Raw genomic sequence first — 27570 nt, forward strand, 5'->3', positions numbered from 1 at the left:
TGGCAGAGGTTATAGTGGGGGAGATGCGCAGTCGACTTCTGAGCATCCCCACCTCCTACCACTCGATTGGCTGTTTACCAGCACAATCAGAGTTTGAAAAAAAAACAGCACTCATACAAATTGTTGACAAGTCTCTTTCTTAACCTATTCCCTTTTCTCATTTTGCAATATTTTAGACCTTGGTATACTGCTCTATACAAATAAAGCATGGAAAGTCTATTTTTTTAAGATCAATGCTGTTTTAAACTTTGTTTAGTACGTCATAACCAATACAAGATGTCATTTTTTATGCCTTCCGAAATAAAATTTTCTGAAAGAAATATTCATCATGAATACATCCTCAACTATTGATATCAAAAACTTCAAACTTTTTATTTACTTTAATATCTTTTCATTATTCACCCATATAAAGCCAGTTGTATAGACAAATTTATCGACAGATTCATTGCCCAAAGTGTGCCATGGGAAGCTGATCTAAGCTACACCTCTAATGAGATGAGATTCATTCATTCATAGTGTTCTGCCCAAGGGTAGGTCTTTCACCGCAAACCCAGCTTTCTCCAGTCTTTCCTATTTTCTGCCTTCCTCTTTGTTTCCTCATATGATCCATATATCTTAATGCTGTCTATCATCTGATATCTTCTTCTGCCCCGAACTCTTCACCTGTTCACCATTCCTTCCAGTGCATCCTTCAGTAGGCAGTTTCTTCTCAACCAACCAATTCCTTTTTCTCTTCCTGATCAGTTTCAGTATCATTCTTTCTCCACTCTTTCCAACACAGCTTCATTTCTTATTCTGTCTGTCCAATTCACATGCTCCATTTTTTTCCATATCCACTTTTCAAATGTTACGTGCTGTCTCTTCTCACTTTATAGATCTCTTGGATATGGAACAAAAAGTTTTGACGGAGAAATCGTTGCAATAAGTGAAAGTCTCAGGAATCTTCTATGCCACATCAATAAATTTAAGAATGCAGTTATATTGTCAGACTCCAAAGCAGCTATTCTATCAATAGTCTCTAAACACACACCTTCATCTCAACAGCAGAAATAACTAAAATGCTCTCTCAATTAATATCACTCAATAAAAGAATTGTATTCCAATGGATACCATCCCATTGTGGAATCCTGGGAAACGACAATGCGGATGCTTTAGCAAAGAAGGGCAGCACTGCTACTTACAGACCTGTTACTAAATCTACGTATTACTCTGTGAAAAGATTTATTAAATCTACATACTTAGACTTCAGTAAACAAAATTTGATAACACAATCCCAAGGGAAAAAATGGAACTCTCTGCATCATAATCCACAGTTAATTCCCGATTTACCACGAAAATCGTCTGTAGCTGCATTTAGATTGGCAACAGGCCATGACTGTTTGGCCAAACACCTGCATAGAATTGGAATATATCAGTCCCCTAACAGCCCATTGTGCAACTCAAACCAAGAAATGGATTCGGAACACCTCAAAATCTGTGCTTCAGTGGCTGACCATGATAATATCTTTGAAAAATATTGGAGTGCAAGAGGTCAAATGACTTTATTGTCAAACGCCTGGCATTAGAAAACAACAACAACTTTTCAAATGCTTCTAGTCGCTTCTCTTCACTTTGTCGTGGACATAGCATATTCTAGAGTAAACTTTCATAATTTTGAGTCAAAGATATTCACCTTAACATTCCTGATCTATTCCTCAACATTCACTGCAGCTTGCTTTAGCCACTACGCGTGGAATGGCGTGCTAGAAATATGTCATCTTATCTATCTAAATACTTCTGGTGAAGTTTCAGAACTTCAGTTTTCTTCAAAACCCATGTTGATAGAATTTTTATGATTTTGCATCTATTTTAAATGTGAAATTTTGAAACAAACGAATTATTCACGACCATAAGAACACACTAGTGCAATGTATGCATGCATGAGCATAATTTAAAGTTATACCTACTAGTTCGCATCTCTTGAAAGCCAGCTTGCTTTCCTGGAGCAACGCGATGGCCACTTCTTCTGACAGAAATGTCTCCCCTCCATAGTTTTCAATCTGAGCTATATTGAAGTTCGCACGTGTTCCAATCACAGCCTGTATATCTCTTCTCAAGTCATGGAAACTGTAAGAAAATACTTCACTTAGTATTCAATAAGCACACACTGAAGACAAAGTGTGTCTGTATACTTGATGTTGAATCAGTGCTTCAGGTAGGACATGAAACACATCACAACAATCTTATGGCTTCTGTGGGGAAACATGTGTCCAAACAGACGTCAAATTCAATAAAAGAGTAGCAGTACAGACGTTCTTCCACTTATGAGAGGGTTACATTCTGATGAAATCATTAACAAGAGATGGAGCTTAATCTGAGACGATTCTAACCGGCGTCGGGGTTGTATCCAGCGTGGCTTAGTGGATAAAGCATCAGCACGTAGAGCTGAAAACCCAGGTTCAAATCCCGGCGCCGGAGAGAATTTTTCTCCGTTCCATCACTCTTTCATCATATGAAAATATTGTACATTCAACATCAATATAAAATAGAAGCCCAATTTAGCGTCATGGATAAATATATAATAGGATGCGAAACTGCGATCAGCACCATCTGGCATTGGGGGTCTGAAATAAGGTGATCAGTGCCCAACGTCGTAGGTGGTGAACATTAGAACTACGTGTTGGGTACATTACCCAGAGTTCTCTATTTATCTGTTCGAGATATTGCTGTACGGGAGAGTCGAGGAGTGACATGGTGGACTGAAACTTGCTAATAAGTGAACATAAAGTGATACTACGTGTGTATAAGCAGTGATGTTAAACGGTGATGTTTATGGACGTTGTAAAAATAGTGTTGTTGAATGTATTGTAAAGTAATAGTAATATAGTAAATTGAAGTATCTAAGTAGTTCTTGCAGACTTTTCCATTGCGCTGTACAATAAATACCCAAAGAATACAATCCCAATTATCTAACCTTTTGCTTTATTTTTTGTCTCTGTCTGGTTATATTTTAATTGGGTAGTGTAAAATAGATCGTCTCTTTTATCATCCTGTTGGCTCTGGTAAGAATTTTCAGTAGAAGATGCTGTGAGGAATAAAACTGTAAATGTTTTGTTTTAAATTGGGTTAGTTTTGAATATCGATGAGGGTGGGAGAGAATACTTTCTTTACAGTTTAACATTTTCGTCACCAGGTGCACTGCTAAATGCATGGAGTAATTACTCTTTTCGCTACTTGTTGCGCTGCTAGATGTAATAACGCCCCTCCCACAAATAGGTGGCAGCAAGGTCAATTTCTACAACAGCGCCTCTAGTATGTGTTACGGGAAAGTTTCGCATCCTATTATATATTCATCCATGATAGCGTACTCAGATATACTGCAGATTCGGATATAATATAAGGTGTTAAAAAAAAGTATTCAATATTTTAGGAGGTGATAGTATCCATCAAAACAAGAAAATAATGTCTAATAAACATGGGTACTACAACACATATTTTCTGATTTCTGAACACTTGTTCTTAGGAGGTGCTCAATGTGACGTCCATTCATGGCAATGCATTCCTCTACCCTTCGACATAAGGAATCACGCACTCTTTGAAATTTGTTTTAATACGTTAATAAGAAAGTCCTGATAACGAGCCCCAGTTAATCTCTGTGGTAGCACGTATGGCCCTTAATCTATCACCAAGAACGCCTGCCCATAAGTTCATTGAGAATCGGTGCTGATGCCTTGTTTCTTCAACTGCATGGGGATTTTCATCAGCCCACACATGCTGATTACCAAAATTCACATCATCATCTCTGCTGATCTCCGCTCATATCCTCCACAACCAGACTTTCGTTTTCAGTATTCCTTGCGATGTATCATTATTCCATGCGAGGGGTGTCAACTACGATATGATTATCTGGTAGTCTGCTGTATTGTAGGGTGGAGAAATGCATTGCTATGAATGGACATCACATTGAACACCTCCTATGAACAAGTGTTCAGATCTCAGAAAGTACGTGTTGTAGGATCCATGTTTATTAGACATTATTTTCTTGTTTTGATGCATACTATCACCTCCTAAAATATTGGATACTTTTTTTCTTAACACTCTGTATAACGAGGTAAAAAGTATGTCCTCTGAGGAAAGACATAATTATCACTGAAATACTTAATTGCAGGTGTTGAATCCACGTAATACTTTTTGGCTATTTACATTCCGTACAATGAGAAAGTAAAAAGTAACAAAACTGTGTCAAACAACAAGCAGCAGCTTACCCTCCACTCTGTATCTGCTTCTTCTGATGGTTCTTTGACTCGTAGTACCTGTGTAACGTTGCCGCACTCTTTTCTTTCAAGCATTTTGTTTCCACACTGAAACAAGAGAAAGGCACCACAACCATGACAAAGACCAGCAAATACTGACTCCAGAAAAGAACTATGTCACATTTGCTTTGTCATAACCAGGCTTCGAGACTTTGGACCCGATACAATAAGTTTACTGTGCATGTACTATAGGTTGTTGACTCGCTGCAGGTAGTGAAAGGCAGAGATGTGTTGAGGTAACAACGTTGCTGTTTAAAGTAGAGTACGGTAGTATGGGGAAACACACACATATGTACATTCCGAAGGTAAATATACATTACACAATGACAATGTCAAAAGAATGTGAAAAGCATTTATTCTCCTGTCTTTTATAAGCATTTATGTTTAATTATAGACAGTGTTAATGGTGGAAATAAGCATGTAGCAATTTTAAATTCTTCATTTATCCTATTGGTCGTCTTTAGGAAGTGCAGTTACAGTACCGAATTGCAATGTACTACAAGATACATTTTCAGTGTCTCAAACGTAAATCTTTTTCGGTTAACTGCCAAACACAGTTTGTATTGTGAAAAGCTGCGCTCTACGTCGCATGATGTGATAGGAGCAAAACGAAGAAACCTAACATCATTGCAGTCTCTAGGAGACAGTCCTTTATTCTCGGGTGACTCTATGTCCACTAATTTGCTGTTTATATTACACAATGTTCCATATCCGTTATTTCTACATAAAATTGATTTCCACTTCTATTTTACACATTCAGTAACCGGTGTACTCGGTGTCTCATTAATTCTCTGCGTCATTTTCTAAATTAATTTGAGGGCTTCCGGCATCTCTTGCTCTGACTTTTCTAACCGTGTAATAGTTTCAGACACAGTTTGAAAATAGGTTTGTATGAAAACCAAATTATTCGTCAGAACCTTCAAATCCAGAGCGTTTTCCTTTGCATATCTGTTGGCATTCATTCTACAGTACCCCCACCCACTGTACGCTTTACCACTATACTCAGTACGCCGTTATGCAGATTTCCCACTGAACTGCACTATCGGGTCCGAAGTCTCGAAGCCTGGTCATAACATTAATACTGATTTAAGACGTGCTGACGAATATTACTTTTTGAGAACTTTACTGATCTACTTTAAATTGTCATAACACTGTTTGCTTCACATGGGTCTCATATACAGGGTCTAAACGATAACAGCAACAATTATATAGCCAGTACATACCAGTCTGCTGAACAAAATATCTAGTGAAATTGATTAATTTCTTATAATTTTATTTTTAACTAGCCGTACCCGTGCGCTCCGCTGCACCCGTTAGAAATAAATATAAAGTAATTACATAATTAAAATAGGACATTTGATCCAGGGAACATTCGTGTTTGACAGAAGGATAAATCGTTTATTATGTTACTTAATTTAAATTGTATTTGCATAATTAAAATGCGATCATTTTGATTCAGAGACCACTCATTTGGTCATAAAAATTATTTTAGGAAATACTGGAAACGAATGTACAGAATAGCCTATCAAGTTTTCTGTGCATAAGAAGCTATTTTAATCTTACCTGTCCTCGATTCACTCAGAAGTTACTGTAATAACATTATAGCATTATGTCCATCTAGAGAAACTACACTTTCCAATGGTGAAATAATAATTAATTATACAAATCGGTTAATTTAGCTTCCGATATTACTTCATACAAACACAGAAACATTATCTGTATGCTATCTTTCATAGCTTTCGATTGTTGCTGTCCAAGGCCCCTTATAGACGAAGTCAATTGTTTTTTAATTCATTACACGGCCTTAGATGGCAGTTATTTTAATTTTAAAACTCATTTATCTCATTAAATATCAGTCCTATCAAAATTTTTCAAGGAATACAACTTATCGCAAATTATTTTTAAAGAAACTTTTGTTATGTTACATTTTTCATAAAAATCAATAATAAGCGAGATATTTCGATTTATTTAATTCAGGCCCCCTTATAACCCCCGTTTTAAATAATGTATTTTGAATGCCACATAGCCTAAAATCTAAGTTACAAGAACTTAATTTCTATTCCAATTTTTATCTAAATCCGTTCAGCCATTATCGCGTGAAAAGGTAACAAACAGACAGACAGACATACAAACAAAAATTTCAAAAAAGCGATTTTCGGTTTCAGAGTGGTTAATTATATATGTTAGGACCAATTATTTTTGTAAAATCGAAAATTACCAGAAAAATTTCGGCTACATATTTATTATTAGTATAGATTGGTAAGATTGATAGTAGTCTAATTATTTCTTTCTATTTCGACTGGACGTGAATGCCATTGCCACTGTCTTGCACCTAACACATACCAATACACAAAAGACTAACAAACAACTGATTCAGCATACATACCAGGCTAAGTAAATAACAAGACCACGGAACTTATGCACTAAAAACCTGAAAATATACATGCAACTATGCAGTAAAAAATACATTTTAGAATTTTAATAATTCGATGTAAATTAATAGCACATTATGCAACGAGCCTATAATGGTAGTAATTAAGACGCGAGTATGTTTATGAAACGAGCGCGAGTTTAATAACTTTCATACGAGCGTCTTAATTACCATTATAGGCAAGTTTCATACGACTTTTTATGATCGACCATATTTCTAACTTGAAATTGTTCACAAGTATTCATGTTATTCTTATCTGACTGAGGAGCGGAACTGACCTTGTGCAATACCTCGTAAATTGTGAGATATGCGCAGACGCGAAAGTATTGATTTTTTCCGAGAAACAAATGTCGACATTGACCTTGATATAATCTAGAGAGTAAAATAAACATTAATCTTGATATAACTTTGAAATTGAATTAGACATTGAAAAACGAGGTGACAAATTGAATTTATTTGAATATTATTTACAATTAACGCTAATTATTATAGTAACAAAACTAGTTGTCTTTCGATTGCATATCCCAGAATAATCGATACTTGCGCTTTCATATTGCTACAATGGTATTTTCTGATTGGTGGAACACCTGAACTTTAATGAGGTCCATTAAAGGGCTGCTACCAGGTGTATAATTACTACATTTCGGCTTGGTCGAGCATAAAATAATTTAAAGTACAGAGGTTTGTACTAAAAGTCATCAGCAACACATTGCTATAATTTCAATTTGAACAATGTAACAAAAACGATTATATGATCATAATCTACAGACTTCACACTATGTATTAACATAATGTGACGTCATTAACTTCTATCAAGTGACCACAGGCAATGTTTGCAAAATGGTCGACAACGATGATTCATTTCGACAGCGTGCTATCATTAAATTCCTACAAATAATAAGCTCAGCCAGTATTTGGGATACATTCTTACCTGATATATGAGTCCAAATATTTCTGAAAGATGTTCATGGTCAGTTTACTGAGGTAAGTGCTATCATTCCCCATTTGGAAATGTGACAGATCGTTTGAAAGCTTCACTGTCCTGCAACGTGAAACACAAACACCACCTTATTTCTGAACATACTGTTAGGATTAACAACATCGAGCGCTAAATAGTGAATGAAATATATTGAAATGTCAGACAGATATTACATCAAAATTAAACCTTGCGACTCCTGTAGATCTTTGTTCAAAGAACATAATTCTGACAGTTCCTTCCATAATTATTCTCGAGTGTGCCCAATATGCAGGGGCATAAGCAAGGGGGGGGGGGGTTACTGGATTAGTTGGGAGGCATTAAAATGTATTTGAGGGAGGTAGGATATGATGATAGAGACTGAATTAATCTTAAGATGAAAGAGTAATGGAACAGAGAAAAATTCTCTTCGGCGCCGGGATTTGAACCCGGGTTTTCAGCTTTACGTGCTGATGCTTTATCCACTAAGCCACACCGGATACCCACCCCGGCGCCGGACAGAATCATCTCAGTTTAAGTTCCAACTCTTGGGTTCCCTCTAGTGGCCGCCCTCTGCACTACGTCATAGATGTCTATGAACGTAGGACTGAAGTCCACACATGTGCTGAGGTGCACTCGTTATTAGTGACTAGTTGGTGGCCACTAGAGGGAACTTAAACTGAGACGATTCTGTCTGGCGCCAGAGTGGGTATCCGGTGTGGCTTAGTAGATAAAGCATCAGCACGTAGAGCTGAAAACCCGGGTTCAAATCCCGGTGCCGGAGAGAATTTTTCTCCGTTCCATTACTCTTTCATCGTATGATGACGCAGAATTTCTGCATGGAAATATCATATGTACTTCGGTACATTAAAATAATATATATGAATTAATCTTGCTCAGGATAGGGACCGATGGCGGGTTTATGTGAGGACAGCAATGAACCTCCAGGTTCTCTAAAAGCCATAAGTAAGTAAAACCCTGTCAATATAAGGATCCTAATAATAATTTTGTTATTTAAATATTTCTATTTCAATTTTAATGTCCACACACTGTGTAATAGAAAATAAGTTACAAAACTGCAAACCTTCTACAACTTTGATGCAATAAAAATGTGTACTCGTATTTTTGCAATTTATTGATAATATATAATAACATGGTTAAAAATAGGTAAACTACATGCGCCTCTAACCTGCGATCTCTCTATTAAACGTCATGCCTTGAGCTATTATGGCTACTAGCCTGATAAAACTAGGATGTAGGTATGTATAGGATCTTCAATGTAGGAAGGTTCCACAAGACGGGAGACTGCACAGCCAACAAAGGGGACTGTGAATAAAAAATGAAAGTTAGAAGAAAAAAGTTTTAGTAAAAGTTTTCTTTTTAAAAGTTCTATCCAAAAATACCTTACTGACCCAGGTTCTACTTTGAAAATTCATAACCCCAGTTACACCTACTTCTAGTTTGTCTTGGAAAATCAAAATACCACCATTAGATTCTTTATATAGGTTTTGTTTGGTAATTTTTTTTTTGTTTTTTTTTGGAAATATCCAGTAATATGTCATTTTAGAGAGGAAAAAAAAAAAAAAAGATAGTTGTTGTTTTCTAATGCCAGGTGTTTGACAATGAAGTCATTTGACCTCTTGCACTCCAATATTTTTCAAAGATATTATCATGGTCAGCCACTGAAGCACAGATTTTGAGATGTTCCGAATCCATTTTTTGGTTTGAGTTGCACAATAGGCAGTTAGGGGACTGATATATTCCAATTCTATGCTATGATTGCTTTGAAGCAACAAGTATAATTTTTGTTTGCTTTGCTGTATTTTGATTATGTTTTTATACAGTACCATTAAAACTCGTGATCAACATCATCTGCCATGAAATTTTCTTTAATATCTTCTCCATGATTCACATTTAACAAATGTGTCATATACAAAAATGTTGTTCCACAGTATGGATATACATTTAAGATCCACACTAAAAAATAACTGAAAGAGATGTCTGAAATATCAACAGAGACAATACAGAATAAATAATTACCACCAAGAGGTGAAGATTTAATGTGATACCCAATAGGTACACCTTAAATGCCAATTGCCTGTATTGCAAATGTTCGAGTCACCCAGCTTACCCATGAAAAATTATTATACAGAATTAATTATTACACTTTACACAAAACCAAAATTGTAATCACAGTAAGTTTAAGGCTTAACCCATGTTGTGAAAGAAGAAAAAGAAAAAGAAATAAGAACAAGCACTAACCTCGAATATAAATCGTACAGATTCTTCAGATATTTGTCCGTGTCACTTCTGTCTGATAAATTGGATACAATGCATTTCTGAAATTAAAAATTCAAAGCTTTAGACTTTAGTATCAAGTTTTTCACTTTTTGGCAGTTTATAATGAATTAAATTATACCTGAACAACACTTGCTAAACATAACTATAATCTTTTCACTGTAAGGAAAATCCTAATGTAAACAATAGCACGTGACTGAAGTGAGGCTTCATTGGCCGCTGTTTGGTGCCATAGATTCTCAGTACGTGTTCCCGCCTGCTGTTGTACATTCTGTTTCATGTTAAACATTTCCCGTTACTCGTCAAGTAGGCCTAACCTCACTACTATGCATTCATTTGCTTAGGAAACATTTACTTTATAATTACTGTAATTAAAACTCACATAAGTTATTATATGCATTTAAGACTATTTGTTTTTCTCTGCTTTTGAGAGGGTTTCCACTCTTATGCTTAATAACCACACACACCGAGGATGCAGAAGCCATACTTCAGTACCACGTGCTTACGTGAACTAGGAACTCAAGTGATGCCAGCTTGTTACAAGAACAGACTACCTCGGTATTTCTGTTGATATTCATCCGCGTTCATAGTACATAACAAAATATAAAAGTAACTTTTCTTTTACATATGAGTGAAGTTATATGTTTCATCGTATTTAACTAGAATTAAGTTTTTTATTTTCAAATAATACAAGATTATGGTTTCCAAATACGGACTATATTTTCCTGCGTCATGTGAGTGTTTCGACTGGGAGCCAATCACGGGTATGACAGCCACGTGATTATGTTTACATTAGGATTTTTCTTACAGCGAAAACAGTATAGAGCCCAGATTTTGATAGTACAATAGAGCTTCCATTATGATTGAAGTAATAATAATCATAGTTTTTGTTGTGTCATGTAATAGTACATTTCTCCTGAATTACTAACATTCACACTATTTCAAGCATTCAGCCACGTCTGATGAAAGAAGGAAGGTTACAAAACAAACGATCTGGACGTTTCAGAACACTAATTATCCACTTGAAAGACATCATTTATTTTACGGACTCCCATTTCTGGAGACTATGAGGAATCCTTTTCATACTTCCATTAACCATATCTCATGTTCCGTGAATACATCTCTCTATATAAGTGGCAGTTTTCATTCATGTTTATCACTAGACCATGGAACTTTATGCACTAAAAAACCAGAATATATGCATGCAATTATGCAGTAAAAACTATTGAAATATGCGCTAAAAATTGAAGTATATGCACTAAAAAAACACTTGAGGTTTATTTAATTTAATAATAATTATGATATGCACAGTCCACTCCAGTATCATCTACAGTATTCTTCCATTTTTCATCCTCTTCACGTACCCAAACCATTTTAATCTTCTTTCTTCTTTTACTTCCATAATGTTTTTTCTTACATCTATAATTTCTCTAATTCTTATTCTTTGATTTCTAAATTTTAAACTTCTTGATTTTCTCCATTTCAGAAGCAAATAATTTGTTCTCGTGTGTTCTGTCTATTGTCCAAGATTCTTTCCCATATACTCGTATTAAAATTTAATAACTCACAGTATTAAATTAAATCAATGTAACAGTGTTATGGGATGATATTTTTGTTGCAATACATAATTTTGTTCAAAGTTATAACCTAAACCACAGATACAGTAGCGTGAAAATTAATCCAAACACGACGTATTTTTACATTTTGTCATTGTTGGCCTCACAGCTGCTCATACCGCTTTAATTGACATCTGTAGTACGTGTAATTCCATTGTTGAAGGTCTGTCATTATTTTTTTTATAAATTGTGACATTTTGCCTGTCGTTTTGTACTTATAAGCATTTCAGTTGTGTTGAAGACTTAATACTGCAATCCTGTGTACATTCTGTCGTCTTCACAAATGGATACAACTCCACGAAAATGGTCTAAAATTATAACATTAGCAGAGCATTCTTCTATGACACAGAGGCAAATTGCTGCAGAATGTCATATCGGTTTGGCTACTGTTAATTCGATCATAAAACGATACAGGGAGACTGGATCCATCACACCCCAGAGAAAAGGAAACTGTGGCTGGAAAAGGAAGACTTCACCTGCAGATGATCGTTTAATTGTAAGGAAAAGTAAATTAAATCCTAGACTAACTGCTGTCGACTTAACCCGCGAGTTAATGGCTACCACCGGGGCGAATATTCACGTCACAACAGTGCGGCGTAGGCTTTTGGAAGCTGGACGAAGCCTATTAAGAAGCAACTGCTAACCCCTGTTATGTGCAAAAAACGCTTAATGTGGGCAAAATTACATCAACACTGGACAGTGAATGACTGGAAGAATGTACTTTTTTCCGATGAGTCTCATTTCGAGGTCCACGGCTACCGTGTTTCTTACATACGGAAAGGATCCGAAAAAGTAACAGCAGCTCATCTCCAACAAGCACCCAAATACCCCCCTAAAGTAATGTTTTGGGGTTGTTTTACACATGAAGGGCCTGGAGCATTAATACCTATCAAGGGAATGATGAATTCTGGCAAATATATTCACTTATTGGAAACCAGAATCGTACCCCAGCTGCAAAAATCATTTCCGGATGGCAGAGGTGTGTTCCAACAAGACCTGGCACCATGCCATACGTCTCGAAAAACTACAGAATTCTTCAACAAGAAGAATATTCAGGTACTCCCCTGGCCAGGCAACTCACCCGACATCAACCCCATTGAGAACTTGTGGTCAATTTGCAAAAGAAGAATGCAAAAAATGGATTGTTCTACAAAGGAGAAGATGATTTCTACCCTCATTGGTGTATGGTTTCACGATGAATAAATGAAGAATATTTATGGGAAATTAGTGGAATCCATGCCAAATCATCTCTGAGCTGTTATTAGGAACAAGGGAGGCCACATAGATTACTGAGGTATGTCTTAGATCCTTTTTTTATCCTGTTTGAGTGTTTTTGCATAAGTAATTATGTTGTTCGGTTTAATTTGCACGCTACTGTAACTATGTAGCTAGGTTTTATTTTCATAAATCGCTAATATAACTTCACAATTTAGTGGTTGAATTAACAATGGTAACTGAAGCTGTACTGTGTGTATTGTTTATAATGTGTGTGTATCTAATGCTCTGGATTTAACAATGAAGTCATCATCCTTCTTGCTTCCCAATATTTTGATGGAAGGTCCACAAATGTCCTAAGAGTTTCACAATTAGCCAGGTGCTCCATCTCCATGTCCTCTTCTCTGGTGCACAGTAAGCATTTAGGTGAATTCAGTACTCCAATACGATGGAGGCAATCATGACCAGTAAACAATCTAAACATGGCCACGGCAGATTTTCGAGGTAGATCAGGAATTAGTTTTGGATCTTTGAATGATTCTTTCCATTTTGAATTTTTATGTTTTGCCTGTTCGTTGTTACTTATTCTTTTTATGACTCGTTTTATTGATTCATATGGGAACTTGAAATTTGTTTTTAAGTTGATTTTAGTTCCTTTCTTTGCTAACACATCCGCTTTCTCGTTACTGTTCAGTCCACAGTGGGCCGGGATCCATTGGAAGACCACTTTTTTATTTAGCATTTGAATTTGTTTTACCATGCAATGAATTTCTTTTACTTTTTCCATTTTAGGGGATGCAGTTGAGCTGATGGACTGGATTGCAGCTTTGGAGTCAGACAGGATGACTATGTTTTTGCATTCCTTTAGCCAAACAAATACATTTTGAAGTGATGTATAAATGGCTTCAACTTCGCCATCAAAATTTGTTGTGTACTTGCCAACATTTTTATAAAGAGAAAAGTACTGACAAGTAGCTCCTGCTCCAGCTCCTTCATTTTGATCCATCAGTGTAAATGTACAACCAGTCCTTTTGTGGATATTTTCTATTAATTGTTTGTAGGGCAATGGCTTTTGCTACTTCTGGATTTATACCTTTTTTGTTGAAGACTTCATCAAGATCAAGGCATATAATGATCATGATCATTGTTTATAATGAATACACATACACTTGTTGAAATTTTCTGGAGAATTCATTTTTGTAATTTTGAGTTTATTTAATTTCCAATGTAATTTTTAAAGGTCAACTTGTGACAACTCGAAATCCAGGCCCAATATTCATAGAAGAGTATTTCTTACTGTACACGTCTACTAGATTAATTCACCTCGAGATACAAACCTGAAGCTTTAAGTGATAAATATTCAGCACAAACTTCGCCATTACTTGCTCTGGGTTACTGAACACATCAGTCATCACAGCAAAATTTTTTTCACACAAAGGAATGACATCTCTGAAGACATCTTTTCCTGTGAATGCACCCTGCAAATAAAAACAAATGAAGACGTAACTAAATATATCACTACGAATAAATATTATACTGTTCTTACAAAAACAATTAAAGTATATTTTAGAAAAACAGCTACAGCAATTTTTTTTAACAGGGATTAGTTTGGTGGTTCCCTCTAGCATCCATCTTCTGAACTACTGGTAAATGTTCACTGTCAAAATAATATACTCCAATTTAAATAAAGTTTAATTTGAAATTTACCCAAAGACAACTACGGACACAGTTTCTTTTCATACTGAAAAAAAAAAAAACTTATTATTTGCGGCAGATTTTCTCAGAGAACTACCTTTTCTCTTGCAAAAAATATTGTAAAATACCCTTTGGCATATAATAAGGGTTTCTTGTCTAAGCAAGCACTTGTGTTGATGTGTTGAAAGCAGACTACGACCAATCAATCAATCAATCAATCAATCAATCACCCCCACTCCCTTGTGGGTACTCACCTTGTCGTGGTGAGGGGACTTAAACATGTTGTTTAAGCTAACAAGTAACAAAGAGGTACCAACAGAAGCTGCATTAAGGGGAGAGGATGGTATTTTTTTAAACTTTTTTCCTATTTGGTGTAAAATATTAATTTTTTGTATGTAGAGAGCTCATAGCTGTAGAAACTCAACCAAATATAAATATTTTGAAAACAAAAAAAAAAAAATTTGGGGGCCCAAATTTGAAAAAAATATACCCAATGCAGGATTGTACTAAAACCGATATATCTAAACCGTTTTAAAGATAGATTCAAACTTATTTTTTGCAATGCATTTGCAAAAGCATGTTCTACAAACTGTTTGTAACAGAATTTTGATATTAGTCCCTACGTTTGTAAAATAAATAATTAAAATTTAATAACAATTTTCTGATTTCCTTTCTTGCAAACGAACGGACGTATTTTTAAAATGAAATCAAGTAACAAAATTCTGTTACAGAGAAACATTTCCTAATAGTCTAAAGAATGTGTGTTCTAAATTTCATGCATGTATCTTTAATAGTTCAGAATTTATATCCATTTTTGTCTGGCAATGTAGCAGAAAAAATGAAGTTACTGGAAACCGATAAAAGTGGGTGTGTGATTTAAAAATCCATAGCGCAGGAAGTTTAAAAATGACGTCTCAACATACGATAGGGGCACAAATACCCACAAAATGTTATGCAATGCATTCCATATATATCAAAGAGTATTTTAAAGAAAAACATTTTTTTTTTTTGAAAATGTAATTTACCGGAAACAACAATAAAAGTGGGTGAGTGATTTAAAAATCCATAATGCAGGAAGTTTAAAAATGGCGACTCAACATCCGATAAGGGCACAAATACCCACAAAATATTATGCTATGCATTCCACACATATCACAGAGTATTTTAAAGAATTTTTTTTTTTTTAATTTACTCTTTTTTCACCAAAAAATACCATCCTCTCCCCTTAACACCAACGCAGTCCCACTATATTTTTCACTGCTTATGATTCATGCAGTCCCTCAGTGTAAAATTCTCCGGAGGTAAAATAGTCCCTCAATCGGATCTCCGGGTAGGGACTGTACTGAGAGATGCCAAGAATCGTACTAAAGTACTTATTTGGAACACCAAAAGTCACACCGTCCAGTCAATCAGAGCCAAGTTTAATATTGAAAAGAACCTCTTCAAGACTGAGGTGAAGATACACGAACAAAATTGACCGAAATTGAATGTTTATTGAAACATATTATGACATATGCAATCGAAAATACTAACAAATGTTTCATGGATAGATAATTAATATAAGTTAATATGAAATTGTTTCTGAGAAGCTGAAATGGACATCAGGTGATCTTTTGGCGAATCCTCGGGCCTCACCTCATTTCACTACATCTCGCCAAAATATTGTAGAAAATTACAAAATTGTAAAACTGTAAAAATGGTAAAATATTGTAAAAATTTCTAAAAATTGTAATTGTAAATGAAGAGTCCACTGCAAGAATGATGGATGTCATTTGGAATACATTTTGCAGGAGAAGCGATTGAAAGTTTGAAATGCTTAGCGCTCAAAGCTTAACTGTGATTTTCTAATCATTACTGGACAATGACTATCAGTGTTAATGCCATGTAACTCTGTATATACATTCTGTATGTCTTAAGCTATGCATTGACAGTCTTGGTTCATTTTCGACAAGAAAGTGACATCCATCATTCTTGCAGTGGACCCTTCAATTATAATATTGTAAAATTTTGACTTGTTCCACATCTTGAAGCTTCATTGCTCATGTAAGATCCATGGAATATAATAAATGAAATGAAAAAAAAAAAAAAACTTTTAAATATGAATACTTACCATCTGACTCTGTTCAATGAAGGCGTCTATGCATTGTGGATATCCCTTGAAATGAGAAAGTATAGATGCGATTTCTTTCATTCTCCCTTTATCATCTGAGCGATGTGCTTTCACAAATTCTTCGATAAGCGACCTTTCTATTTCATCGTACTTCGTTGCTATTTTCTTTTTCGCTTTTTCAAATCTAAGGAAAAAAATTATCATCATAATTACAGATGTTAAACTATGAGAAATTTTTAGGAGTGTGCAGTCTCTCAAAAGCCAGGGATCTTTTCAATTACTGAAATGTTAGAAATAAGGTTTACAAAGTTCACATAAACCACAGTCTAGTATATACAGTCACGAAGCTTGAGTTCTGAGGGTGTTAGGAACAATAGACTGTGTCGGTACTATTTCGCATTGTCTGTAATGAGGTGATATTAGCGATCCTAGTGGTTAGCAACTATCTATGGATGCATATTTAATACGTATTGAGCTTCGTGACTGTATATACTAGACTGTGACATAAACATAAAAGCACCATTTCAATCACAAAAGCATGGCACTTAGCATCGTGTCACTGATTTCCAATTGTTTCATTTTTGTTGCTTTGGCAACGTTTATAAAAATGTAACAAGTGAAAGCTATCAAATATAGTCTAATATAAAAGAACTTTTTTACTTGTAAACTAATACCTGAAAATAATAGTTTTGACTCTCCACACATCAATTACGCTTATGCAGTGTTATTATAAGTACAATAGTGAATTTGCAAATGTCTTGTATTAGTGTGCGAGAGATATGAGGAGTGCCTAAATGCATTTCCGAAAGCTTGAAGAAGACCAGAGGCTTGGTCAGGGAACAAGTGTGGTCTTGTTGGACAAGGACGAACTTGTCTTTTTCTGAAAAGTTAAGTCTCACCAAATGTTTGGTCAGAGGCATGAGAAATATACAAATCGAAATCGTTTGAGGTGTGGAGTCTGTAATTTGTTTTAATTCTCGAAGTTTATTAGAAAATTTGAAGAGAATGGTTCTGTTTTAGATAAAAAATGTCCACAACCATGAAATAAATTGTGTGATGGTTTACAATTGAGGGGTTTACCAGAAGAAAGGCGGATAGACCTATACGCCCTTCTTCGGGAAAACGGTTTAAAATGTAGTGAATAATTATAGTAGCGAAATTTTGTTTTGATTGTACTGAACATACCTGCAGGACAGGGCTGCGTGCGTGCGTGATTTAGTCAGTCAGTCTACAAGCAGAGCTAGTGCTGCGCGTTACCGCATACTGTACTGTGTGTGTTTTCTCTTGGTAGAGACTAAGCAGATATATATAGTTCAATTTAGTCAGTCCAGTTGTTTCCTTTGACGGCTTTTTATGTTCATTATTGTCCTGGCTTTAAGAGTAGAAACTCATAGATTCAGACGGAAATATTTTATGTTCTATAAAGAGATTTGTTATAATATTCAGATTTTTGGGCTTATTGTTATCAGGATTATACAAAGAATAAATTTTATTTATGTTCACACAAAATGGAGATTTTCTTTTTCTGTTATATTCAGAGATTTTGCTTTGTGTACTTAATGTCTACTCAGTATATGATATAATGTAAATTACTTTAGAAGTAGATAATAAATGTCATAAAATGTATCTTTGTTTCAATTCCGTGTGAAATTTAAATCTGAAATCTACATTAAATCCCCTAAGCAAATCATTATATGGATAAAGAGCGTATAGACCAAAGTTTTATATGGTACAAATATAAGGAAATTTAATAATATAAATTGCCTAAATGCTACAAAACATTTATACTCGCTAAGATTTTTAATTTAATGTATAATTTTGTTCACTATCTGTATAACATTTTATTCAGGTGCGTTTTAAAATCTTAGATTGCCTGTATCTCAATTCACCATATTGACGTATACGCCCTTTTTCCGGGAAACCCCTCAATTAGCCCACAAGTAGTTGGTGGAAATTCCGAATATGGAACATGCAGTGAATATCACATCATAAGCCAGGATCTTCCATCTTCTTCCATCTAGCCTCCACGATCATCAGATAAAGAAAATGAAGTCATCTGTTACTTATGATTTTCTTCTATAGGCTATACACAACATGGAATACATGCTAATAAAGACTGAAGAATAGCTGTTCTTTCGACTTTTGATAGATTTGCCACATTTCTAGCTATAGTATCCTTTGTTATAAAAGCATATACATTTTCCACTACTTCCTTTGTCTGCACAAGATATTAATTCTAGGTACATTATTAATAAACTAGCAATAAACATTAATAAAACTAACATAATTCAATTTAAAGCCACTTCAAATTTAATCTCTGAAACATTGGACACAACTATCAACAATATACCTCTACTAGAAACATCAACAACCAAATTTCTTGGTTTGCATATTAATAATACAATAAATTGGAAAAATCATATCAAAGAAATAACCCCCAAACTTAGCTCAGCATGCTTTGCAATTAGGTCGTTACAACAATTTCTAAACAGCAGTATCTTAAAGACAATATATTTTGCCTATTTTCATTCCATTATGTCCTACGGAATAATATTTTGGGGAAATTCTGCAGATAGTAAAAGATATTACAAAAAAGAGCCATTAGAATAATAGTTGGAGCAAAGGCTAGAGAATCATGTAGATTATTTTAAAAAAATTAGGGATTCTAACCTTAACAAATCAATACATATACTCTACAATAAATTTCCTCTTATGTAATAAAGAAAATTTTCCAACTAACTCAGCCATACATAGTATAAATACCCGCAGAAAGAATGATTTCCATACGCCATCATCAAATTTATCATGCTTTCAAAGGGGAGTATGTTACATGGCGATAAAAATGTTCAATAGTCTTCCTGAAGACATTAAGAATCATAGCCAAAACCCTGCATTATTTAAGGTAAAACTAAAAAATTACTTAATATCTCACACTTTCTATTCTGTAGACGAATTCTTGACATTTCACAGTACTGTGTAAATATTTTAATACTATTAAATGGTAAACATATTACATTGTATAAAATATTATTGTTATTAAGGTATTAATTCTGTACATATTTCATATTTGCATTTTATATGTATTGCATTTATATTTAAACGTAAGAATTGGACATGTTCTTTATTCTATGCTATAAAGCAAATGTAAGAATATTATGGAGCGAATAAATCTATCTATCTATCTACCATTTACCAGGGGGCATGATGTGATCAATTTTTGTTTTTATTTTTATTTTTAACCATAGCACTTAGTACAGACTCTACATTCGATCTCCTTCTTAAGTTGCTAGAAGTAAACTGACCCATATGCCCCATGAAGCATTTGTAAATATAAATTCTCTTTGTAGCTTTGCAGGCACATTAATAAATACTTACTTCCCTGAAGGCAATTCCTGTGCTATTAAATGTAACTTCTGGATTATATCTGCTGCTTCATCTATCTGCAATGAGAAGAACATAGTTAATATTTAAGATGCTGAGGATGAAATCACACCTTTTACTGCATATCTAATCCATTCAATATGTAAGTTTCCAGAGAACCAATGATATTGTTGAAAACAAATATTAAATACGGAAATAATAATGTTAGTTTGTTATTAATGACACCTTTCGGTAAAAAAAACATTCAGTTTATTGCTGACAATTGAAGAAGGAGAGGAAAGAAAGGTGAAGTTAATGGTCTGGCATATCAATGAATTGCAGCAACATGCGTGCGATTTAACAGCTTTCATAAATATTCTTCATTAAATACAAGCATAATAACGGACAATGTTATAGTTATGTCATAAATGAAGTCCACAGTGCAGAAACCACTGAAACTGAGTACCTATGCATGTTAAAATGTAAGCAACATAAATCATGGGCTGCGAATCTAAAGGTACAGTCACACGTCGCTACTTTTGCTGCGCAACTTTTGTACTGCAGCTGCAAAAGTTGCGTGTCGTGTTCACACATAAGCCAAAAGTAGCACGCTGCACGCTACTTTTCGTGCAGCGCAACCCGAGTGCTGCAATAGTTGCAACTGGAGGTTGCGAGTCTGTTCACACATAAGGCACTACTTTTGCAGCCGCAGTCATGCTGCAGGTTCCCATCTCCGTGTTGACTTCTCAATATACATTTTGTGGTTATGTTCGCATTATTAAGAAATTCATGCGAAAGCTTCCTTATCTATTATTTGCTTTTCTGTCGTAACTATTATTCAGAAATTGACATTATTTTTACTATAAAGCTTTTAAAAAAGCCTATATACTTAAATGATAACCAACAGCATATTCACGTAATCAATGTTGGCAACCCTCCTGTTTGGAACTACGCTACGGAAAATTAAAAAAATGAATTATATCGTCAGCAAATATGCTCAGACTGTGTTGTGCATTTAATAACTCTTACAAATAATTTATTTCCATTACATCTAACATTAAAATACATCCAAACAATAAAAGTATCATTGGCACATTTGGGTGGCAACACTGGTCGCAACCGCAGCAAAAGTTTCAACAAAACCGATATCAAAAATGCTGCGGCTGCAACCCTGAGAACCCTGTTCACACGTCGCTACTTTTAAGCTGCGCGCAGCATGGAAAAGTAGAGGGCAGCAGGTTTGGCAGCCGCTACTTTTCGGGTTGCACTGTTGTTCACATGTCGCAGTACGTGAGTTGCGCAGTTTTTTGTACTGCAGTGCTGCAAAAGTAGCGACGTGTGACCGTATCTTTAGACTCACTGAAATAAACAAAAATGAATTGTGGAGAGCCTACCTGAGTTTTGTCCGTGAAAACTTCCGCAAGCAGAGGCCCAGGACTGAGGAACTCTGCAAAGTGATTCATGAGTTTCTGAGCTTCCACGGCTCTCGCCCGGGGAGTGTTGACGCTTTCCAGCTGATCTCCTAAGTGAATAACTTTGGTCGCCACATAATTAATTCTCTCGTCCAGCTCTTGGAACATGTTCACAGACGCCTGCAGACACATTTCAAAGTATTTATTCAACATGCAACTTCCAAACTCACAAATGCCAACTTACGAAATATAATAAATGCAGCACTAACAAATAAGAACCAATGACTGATGAATCAACGCTTTCCATTTCCTTCCTTATTCCTCTACCCTCGGAATAATGAAGGCAATTATAGAGTTTGACTACTTTTGGGCAATGTTTTTAAAACTTCCATTTTCGCCTTATTTTACTGTCATAAAAGCGATAAAAATATTTTCATTTGTCGGGAATCAACCATAACCTAAACTAACCTAACCTAGGAATGTTTCTTTTTTCTTTTTTTTAGTTGGTTATTTAACGACGCTGTATCAACTACTAGGTTATTTAGAGTCGATGAGATTGGTGATAGCGAGATGGTATTTGGCGAGATGAGGCTGAGGATTCGCCATAGATTACCTTGCATTCACATTACAGTTGGGGAAAACCTCGGAAAAAACCCAACCAGGTAATCAGCCCAAGCGGGGATCGAACCCGCACTCCAACGCAACTTCAGACCAGCAGGCAAGCGCCTTAACCGACTGAGCCACGCCGGTGGCAGGAATGTTTCGTTAGATTATATTTTATAGATGATTTCCGACAATTGAAAGAATATAATAAGCTCTACAACTTATCAATTAAACATGAAGTGATGAGTAGGGATTCATCACGAAACAACCAGAACATAACAAAAAAACACACTGCTTTCAAAATATCCCCACAACTGCTACATGCACAACTATCAGATAACACACCATGATTAAGAACTCACGCAACTCTTCTTCCCTCATTCTAATAAATTCTACCTCACTTTTTCTACACCCCATGCACTCTCATCGAAGTCATAAAGACAAAAGACATTCTACACCCCATGTACAACACACTTGGACTTGGCACCCAGTGACTACCACCTGTTTCCGAAGTTGAAAGAACATTCAACCGGAATACGCTTCTACAACAGCATGACGGTGAACTGGTATGACATGAACTACTAATACGCCTACAAAAATGCATCGATCAAAAAATGTTCAAGCTTGAAATGATGTAAACAGGATTGAGAATAAACATGTCTTTATCTGTGTTAAAAAATAGGAGACCTCATTTTTGGAATTGCCCTCGTATAAACAATAGCAACGACTCAAAGAAATTTTTACAAGAGATATAGTACAAAATTAAAGGTCATGGTCCTTGAGATGTTTATCCACAATCCAAATTTTAAAATAGCAAAGACCTTAAGAAACATATCTCCAAATGAAACTATAAACCGAAGAATAAATGTAGCTTCACGATACAAACTTTTTTTTATTATTTATTAATTTATATATTGACAAAACCGACGTTAAAAAGGGATAATTAAAAAGAAAAGGAGGCAAAAAATAAGCATAAAAAAGGAGGACATAACAGCACCTAACACTTTGAGCTCAGTTATCTGTAATACCTTGTTCTTCTCCTGCAACTGTGAAATCTGTTGCCAATGACCGTTTTCTTCTTCTCGACACATCATTTCTAGACGTTCACATTTCTTCTGCTGGCGTTCTTGCAGAAGCTGTAAGTCTCTGGGGACACGACAGGCTTGTATCAGTACACCTAGGTACATGCTGTTCGGAATGTAATCAGTGTAGAATTTTGTATACTTCTTATAAATTAAATCTGTTGCCTTGATATACATTTGATACTAAATAAAAATAGGCTATAATTATTATCTAGTTTACATTGCTCACGGCAATTGTTTCGAAAGCTGGGGTTTAGGAGGTAGGGAGTGTTGTCATCGAATCTCTCAAAAAATATAAAATAATGTTCTTATTTTTTTTTTTTTACTCTTCTCTTGCTAACTTCCCCTTTGCTTCTTACACTTGATTCTTACATATCTCTTACAAATATTAGTTCAGAACGCCCTTTTCCAGTATTGCTAAATTATACTTCGTTTTCTCAATTTTAACACAGGAGTTCCCTATTATACCAATATTTTGAAAGAAAACATTATAAACTAAATAATTAATTTTTTAATTTTCTGTATTTAATTTAAAAAAAAAATATTTCTCACAAGAAAAATATACAAAAAAAAGTAAATTTTATAATTTAAGTAGGTTTTCTTGACAAAATTTATTCAGAACTCCTTGATATGACGTGTGGAAAACGTACAAACTACTACCGTCAAACCATCTAGAGTCGACTGCTTTTTTTTTCGTATTTTTAACGCTACTTCACAGACAATGCGATCTACTATTTCACTGAAAATGTTATGTCATAGCTCACAGCTCAGGGATTGTTTTCTATTATTTTCATTTTATGAACTTCCAAGGTCACTGAGGAAAACAAATTTTAAATGCTGGTCGACTCAACCCTGTACATGGTGTTAAGTCAACCACGATATTAAAAATACATGTAAATGAACATGTGCTCTCATTCCGGTCGATATCGACCTCCTTTTGGATGCTTTTATTATTATTTACTTTTCTATTTTTTATTTATTTGGGAAGAAAAATGCGAACTTTAATACAGTTATTTTAATGTGCATACATTAAATAGGTTAAGGCTCATAAATTTAATAGGAAATATCTAATTAATTAGCAGACATAAAATTACGTTAAACTTCACACAACATTATCACATTATTAATGTACTAATTAATAAAATAGCCCTGAAAAATACAGAAAATACAGTTTCCATCTCCTAATTAATATCATAACCCTGAAAATCAACACTAAATTTTATGAATTCCTTTTCCTCCATAGGAACAGAAGCACTTAGTTTTCTTTCTACCTGAACATAGTCAATAAGACTCACATCCTCCACCTCAGGATATTTGAACTGGAATCCATCACAGTTTCTAACAAAACGAAGTTCAAGTCCTTTTCCTGGAACCAGTTCCTCAATGCAACCGACATAAAATTTAATTGTTCTTTTAGTTGGGAACTTCACTAAAAGCTGATCCCCTGATTTAGGGTCATCGAAATTGTCATTATCATTGTTATCTTCCTCTTTAACCCGCTCATCTGACGAATGTTTAGTGGAATGTCGTCCGTCTTCATCACTATCACTGGACTCCTGGTATCCTCTCTGTTTTCTTTTCTTGGTGGTTTTCTTGGCTTCTTTTTTTCTGGTCTCCTCAGTTGAGACAGGATGAGAGATTTCTTCATTTGACTGAGATGTTCCGCCTTCAGTAGGCCTACTGATACAATATTTTTTCCTGGTTCAATTTCAATTTTCCTTTTCCTTTTCTTGGCAGCTAATTATTTTTCATATCCCGTGCCCTGGAGCACTTTGATGACCGCTTCTCCCACCAGTGCCAGTGTGGACTGAGATTCTGGAGACTCTGTCATACCAGATTATTGTAGTTTATTAAGGACTCTTTGTGGCTGGAATGGATTAATTCCACAGGCCTGCATGGTCGACTCTGTACTGGAATACAACTTCAACTTCTGACATCTCTCAATAATATGGAAAAATATTTCTTGTTGTAATATGTTGTTAAGCTTAAAATTCTGATTACAGAAATACAGTTATTTTGTATTGCATTACAGTCAAACAAGGCTAAATTGTTAAAAGTTAGACAGAGTACTTTTTTGTTACTATTTTTGCTATTGGCAAAAATGAATTTTACATAATCAAGGACGCAAAATATGTTCGGCACTACCTTGCGAGATTGAAAGGGGAAGTGTTATCAGTCAGCTGGAAGCAAGCAGTAGCGGCTAGTAGGCAATTCTATTGGAATAAACATGTGAAATTAGAAAGTGTACACAGTGGTCGACTCTAGACGGTTCCACGGTAAGTGAAAAGTAATAATAACCCAAATAATCATAACCTTGTCACAATCATTGGTCTCATTCATTTATCTATTCCCTCATTTAACCCACTCTAATCTTGCCACAATCCTCGGCATAAGACATGAAGTTAATTTCACACTTCTGTTTCCATGGTAGCAGTACTAAGAGAGACATCAGACTAAAACCTTTCACGTCAAAACATTACAATTTGTTTCTCTTGTACTTCCGACATAGGCATTTCATGCTAAATTACTCACTTTATAGCTTGCAGAAATGTTTCATGAAGTAACACAGGATCAAAGTTTCCTGTTCCTTCATTTCTCGTGTCAGCAACAGTCCTCCACGCAAGGCGTTCTACAAACTCTTCGGGATCAAAAGGCTCCTGGACAAATAACATAATAAAAAGCATGTTATAAAAAAACTAGCTAGGCCTATCAAAATTGAGAGCCTACAACGAACATACTGTCAACATCATAATTTAATTAATTTCAATGTTTACATTTAATAAAGCAAGAAACTGTATCCATTGTATTAAATCACTTTCATAGAATAGGCCTAATAAAACCTTTTATAACAAAGAGAGATTAAAAAAAAACAATGTAGGCCATTACAGAAAAGAATATGTAACAACACAGGTTTGCTGGAAGTTTGGATATATTTTCACAGTAGACTAAATTCTTAACATTTTTTATTTTATTAATACTAAAGGTAATTCCCCCGAAGAACCACACCAAAGCAGGCAATCTCCCTCCCACTAATAAATAACCAACATAACATGTGAGAGATCCAGGACGAATTACTAGAAAAATGGTCAGTTTTCTTAGAATTTCTCCTGAACTTCTCGTGCGTTACATTAGTAACAAGTAGGAGGAAAAGGCAGATATACCTCCCTAGGTGCAGTTCTTCTGGAGAATTACCCTAGCCAACTTTCACGCCCATTATGAATTAAATGTTAATTTCTATGAAAATGGCCATAATTTTGCTGTTAGATATAATTATTCATGCCAGCATCGAACATTTCATTTAATGCGAAATTTCGGTTGAATATCCCCTCAAATGTTTCCATAAAATGACTAATGCTGCGTAGGTTATGTTACGAACGTCAACAAGTGAACAATATCCACTTTATCATTTAGGACCGTAATACCAGAAAATTATATTGGGTTGTATTCATACCATTGTTCTTTACGTTATATTTTAAGTGAACAAAGACAGTTGATTTAAGCAATATAACAAAGCTACAATAAAATGACAAGATAGTAGTAGCAATGACATAAAATAGTAGGTTAAGTTTATATAATTTTACCTGCTCCAGCTCCTTCATATATTGCATCATCATTTTGCTTCTTGTTTAATTTACTCTTCTGTATAAAGTTATCACTTTATTGTATTTTATAAAGTAAATTTTGTGAGTATTGTCCTGATGCATATCACACCTGTATCAGAAAAAAAATTGTAACGGAAAATAAAAAAAAAACATCCAACAACCGCAATTGTGCACTATAACATTTTCTTCGAAATGTTCGTGAATGTCATGTGAATATAAAAACTTCCCATCTTTGTGAAATCAACTCTACACTTCATTCAAAATGTTGTTCACAACCGATGCTTAACGGCTGACATTTCCACATAGATGTGAGGGTTGCATAGCATGCGATTGCAGGAGTAGCATGTCGAAGTCGACACATCGGCGGATAACCAATTACCCGCAATTTATACTACCAAAGTAGCCAACATTACAAAGGCAATTTTGAAGTGTGAAGTATCAGACCGGGGTAATGGATAATATTTATATACACTTACGTACATAACAGTGTAACGAATCTGATTCACTTATGTTATAAAAATATAAAGACAGGATAAAGATATCCCTTTTACACACCATGAAGGCACATGAGGGGCATGGAGGTACAATTCCATTCTCCCGAGAGGTCTTTATTATAGGCAAATAGCATTAACTATAGCCTTTTCTATGTTATTTGCCTATGGTTCCAAGCACCTATCGTGAGCCGCTACGCAATAATTTTTAATAGCTCATCCTGTCACCTATTAAATATTACTATTACTTAACTTATATGTGATCAGGGCTATTACGAAGTTTGCGCCTCCCTGTATGTGACTCGTAGGTACTATCCTATTCTTTTTCTATTGTACTGTACATGAATGTACCGAGATTTGAACTAATCCATTTAGACTCAGTTCCTCTATAAGGTGAAATATGCCTAT

The 27570-nt window shown here is 35.0% G+C and overlaps 1 protein-coding gene across 1 annotated transcript in view; it reads right to left on the reverse strand.

The window, feature by feature from the left end:
* Sec10 (Exocyst complex component Sec10) overlaps positions 1 to 27097 on the reverse strand; it is a 43148-nt gene extending 16051 nt beyond the window's left edge. Inside the window, exons 1-11 of the mRNA XM_069827186.1 lie at positions 26651 to 27097; positions 25602 to 25726; positions 23016 to 23133; positions 21367 to 21564; positions 19988 to 20052; positions 16613 to 16796; positions 14145 to 14285; positions 9941 to 10017; positions 7655 to 7765; positions 4245 to 4340; positions 1947 to 2106 (exon numbers count right to left, since the gene is read on the reverse strand). Of these exons, the coding sequence (XP_069683287.1) occupies positions 1947 to 2106; positions 4245 to 4340; positions 7655 to 7765; positions 9941 to 10017; positions 14145 to 14285; positions 16613 to 16796; positions 19988 to 20052; positions 21367 to 21564; positions 23016 to 23133; positions 25602 to 25726; positions 26651 to 26683 (1308 nt within the window). The 5' untranslated portion in view covers positions 26684 to 27097. The remainder of the gene's footprint in view (positions 1 to 1946; positions 2107 to 4244; positions 4341 to 7654; positions 7766 to 9940; positions 10018 to 14144; positions 14286 to 16612; positions 16797 to 19987; positions 20053 to 21366; positions 21565 to 23015; positions 23134 to 25601; positions 25727 to 26650) is intronic.
* Positions 27098 to 27570: the final 473 nt, after the last annotated feature.

The sequence above is a fragment of the Periplaneta americana genome, chromosome 1 (assembly GCF_040183065.1).
Source record: "Periplaneta americana isolate PAMFEO1 chromosome 1, P.americana_PAMFEO1_priV1, whole genome shotgun sequence".
NCBI lineage: Eukaryota > Metazoa > Arthropoda > Insecta > Blattodea > Blattidae > Periplaneta > Periplaneta americana.